The sequence below is a fragment of the Bombina bombina genome, chromosome 1, assembly GCF_027579735.1.
Source record: "Bombina bombina isolate aBomBom1 chromosome 1, aBomBom1.pri, whole genome shotgun sequence".
NCBI classification, from domain to species: domain Eukaryota; kingdom Metazoa; phylum Chordata; class Amphibia; order Anura; family Bombinatoridae; genus Bombina; species Bombina bombina.
The window spans coordinates 706,842,129-706,843,547 of record NC_069499.1 but is presented as its reverse complement, the minus strand read 5'-3'; the positions used below and the strand labels follow the sequence as shown (position 1 = coordinate 706,843,547).

The 1,419-nt window shown below is 37.2% G+C and overlaps 1 protein-coding gene across 1 annotated transcript; it reads left to right on the top strand.

Annotated features, from left to right (window-relative positions):
- Positions 1–267: 267 nt before the first annotated feature.
- Positions 268–888, top strand: LOC128660512 (uncharacterized). Its single transcript, XM_053714411.1, has one exon. It carries the CDS (start codon positions 268–270, stop codon positions 886–888), a length of 621 nt encoding a protein of 206 aa, XP_053570386.1.
- The last annotated feature ends 531 nt before the right edge of the window (positions 889–1,419 follow it).

Below are 1,419 nucleotides of genomic sequence, written 5' to 3'. Positions count from 1 at the left end.
AAGTAGATCAGTTATAGTTAAAGCCAGCATAAAATTCAATCCACTCTGGCATAAGTTTAAGCTTCTAAAGCTGAAAAATAATGTAAGAACTGTTGAACCTGAGTTTAACTCTTGGCTTCTAAAGCTTGGAGATGGAATACTCCCAAACAAGCATGGCTTTCATGAAGATATTTTTGAAATTCCAACTCAAATGATCTGCAAAGACTCTATTGTAAAGTAGATTTTTGATAAACACTTAAGAGCATCTGATGCTTTTAAGTTTGCAAAATGGCAATTTTATGTCCAAAAAATACTGATGTGGACAAGATCAATGAAGAAGTACTTAGTTTGTTAGAAGGTGAATCCTCTACTTATTTAAGCACTGATTCTATTGATGATGAATCCCAGGAAGACAGGGATAATTACCCTGTTGAGTTTTTAACTGAATTGGCTCCTTCTGGTATGCCAGTTCATAAACTTAATTTCAAAATTGGCAGTATTCTTATGCTTTTGCGTAACATCAATACTAAGAGAGGTCTCTGTAACAGCACCAGATTGGTTGTGAAAGCTTTGCGGCAAAACTTAATCATTGCTCAAGTACTAACAGGTATCGGTGAAAGGAAAAATGTCTTTATTCCTCGAAAAGACCTAGCCCCAAGTAACACAGAACTTCCTTTTATATTACGAAGACAATTTCCTGTTAAATTGGCATTTGCTTTGACTGTTAATAAGTCTCAATGTGAAACTTTAGATAGAGTTGGCATCTATCTGCCTAAACCTGTTTTCAGCCATGGTCGGCTATATGTAGCTTTCTCTCAAGTGAAAAACTATGCTGATGTTAAAGAGAAAGTCATAGATGGACGAGAACAAGTCTGCTTATTAACAGGAAGTGATGCATGTTTTACATAAAATGTTTTCTATAAAGAAATCTACTCAATTAGAAGACTACATAGAAAACAATAGGTCAGTATGCAGAAGGTTATCCACATTCCTTGCCCTGGGTGAATTTTAATTTCCTGCAAACGCCCTCTGGGCAGGCTTATCGCCTAGTATATTATATATTATTATAGGGGGTGTCTGTGTATGTGAGAGTTTTGGGTGTATTTCTTTGTATTGAGTGATATTACTTTTACAACATTTCCACTGGTCAAAGGGGGGGGGGAGGAGCTCAATGGTCTGGTAAGGGGCCCCAAAATTTCTAGTGGCGGCCCTAAGCCTGAGCATGACCAAGGTTCCAGGGAGTCATGTTCTATTTGCTTAATGGAGTATGAAATTGAAGACCCGTGCATGAGTGCTCCCTGTAACCATATACTTCATGTTACCTGAAAATCAAGGTGGGTGCTATAAAATTATAATTGTCATCTTTGCATGGAAAGAATTGGTTGCAGCAATGAAAATATCCCAGAGGAAGACGAAAAAGGACCATTATATATCCTGACA

Coding starts and splice junctions, on each gene's coding strand:
- LOC128660512 (XM_053714411.1), top strand. CDS start 268: ATGGCAATTTTATGTCCAAAAAATACTGATGTGGACAAGATCAATGAA.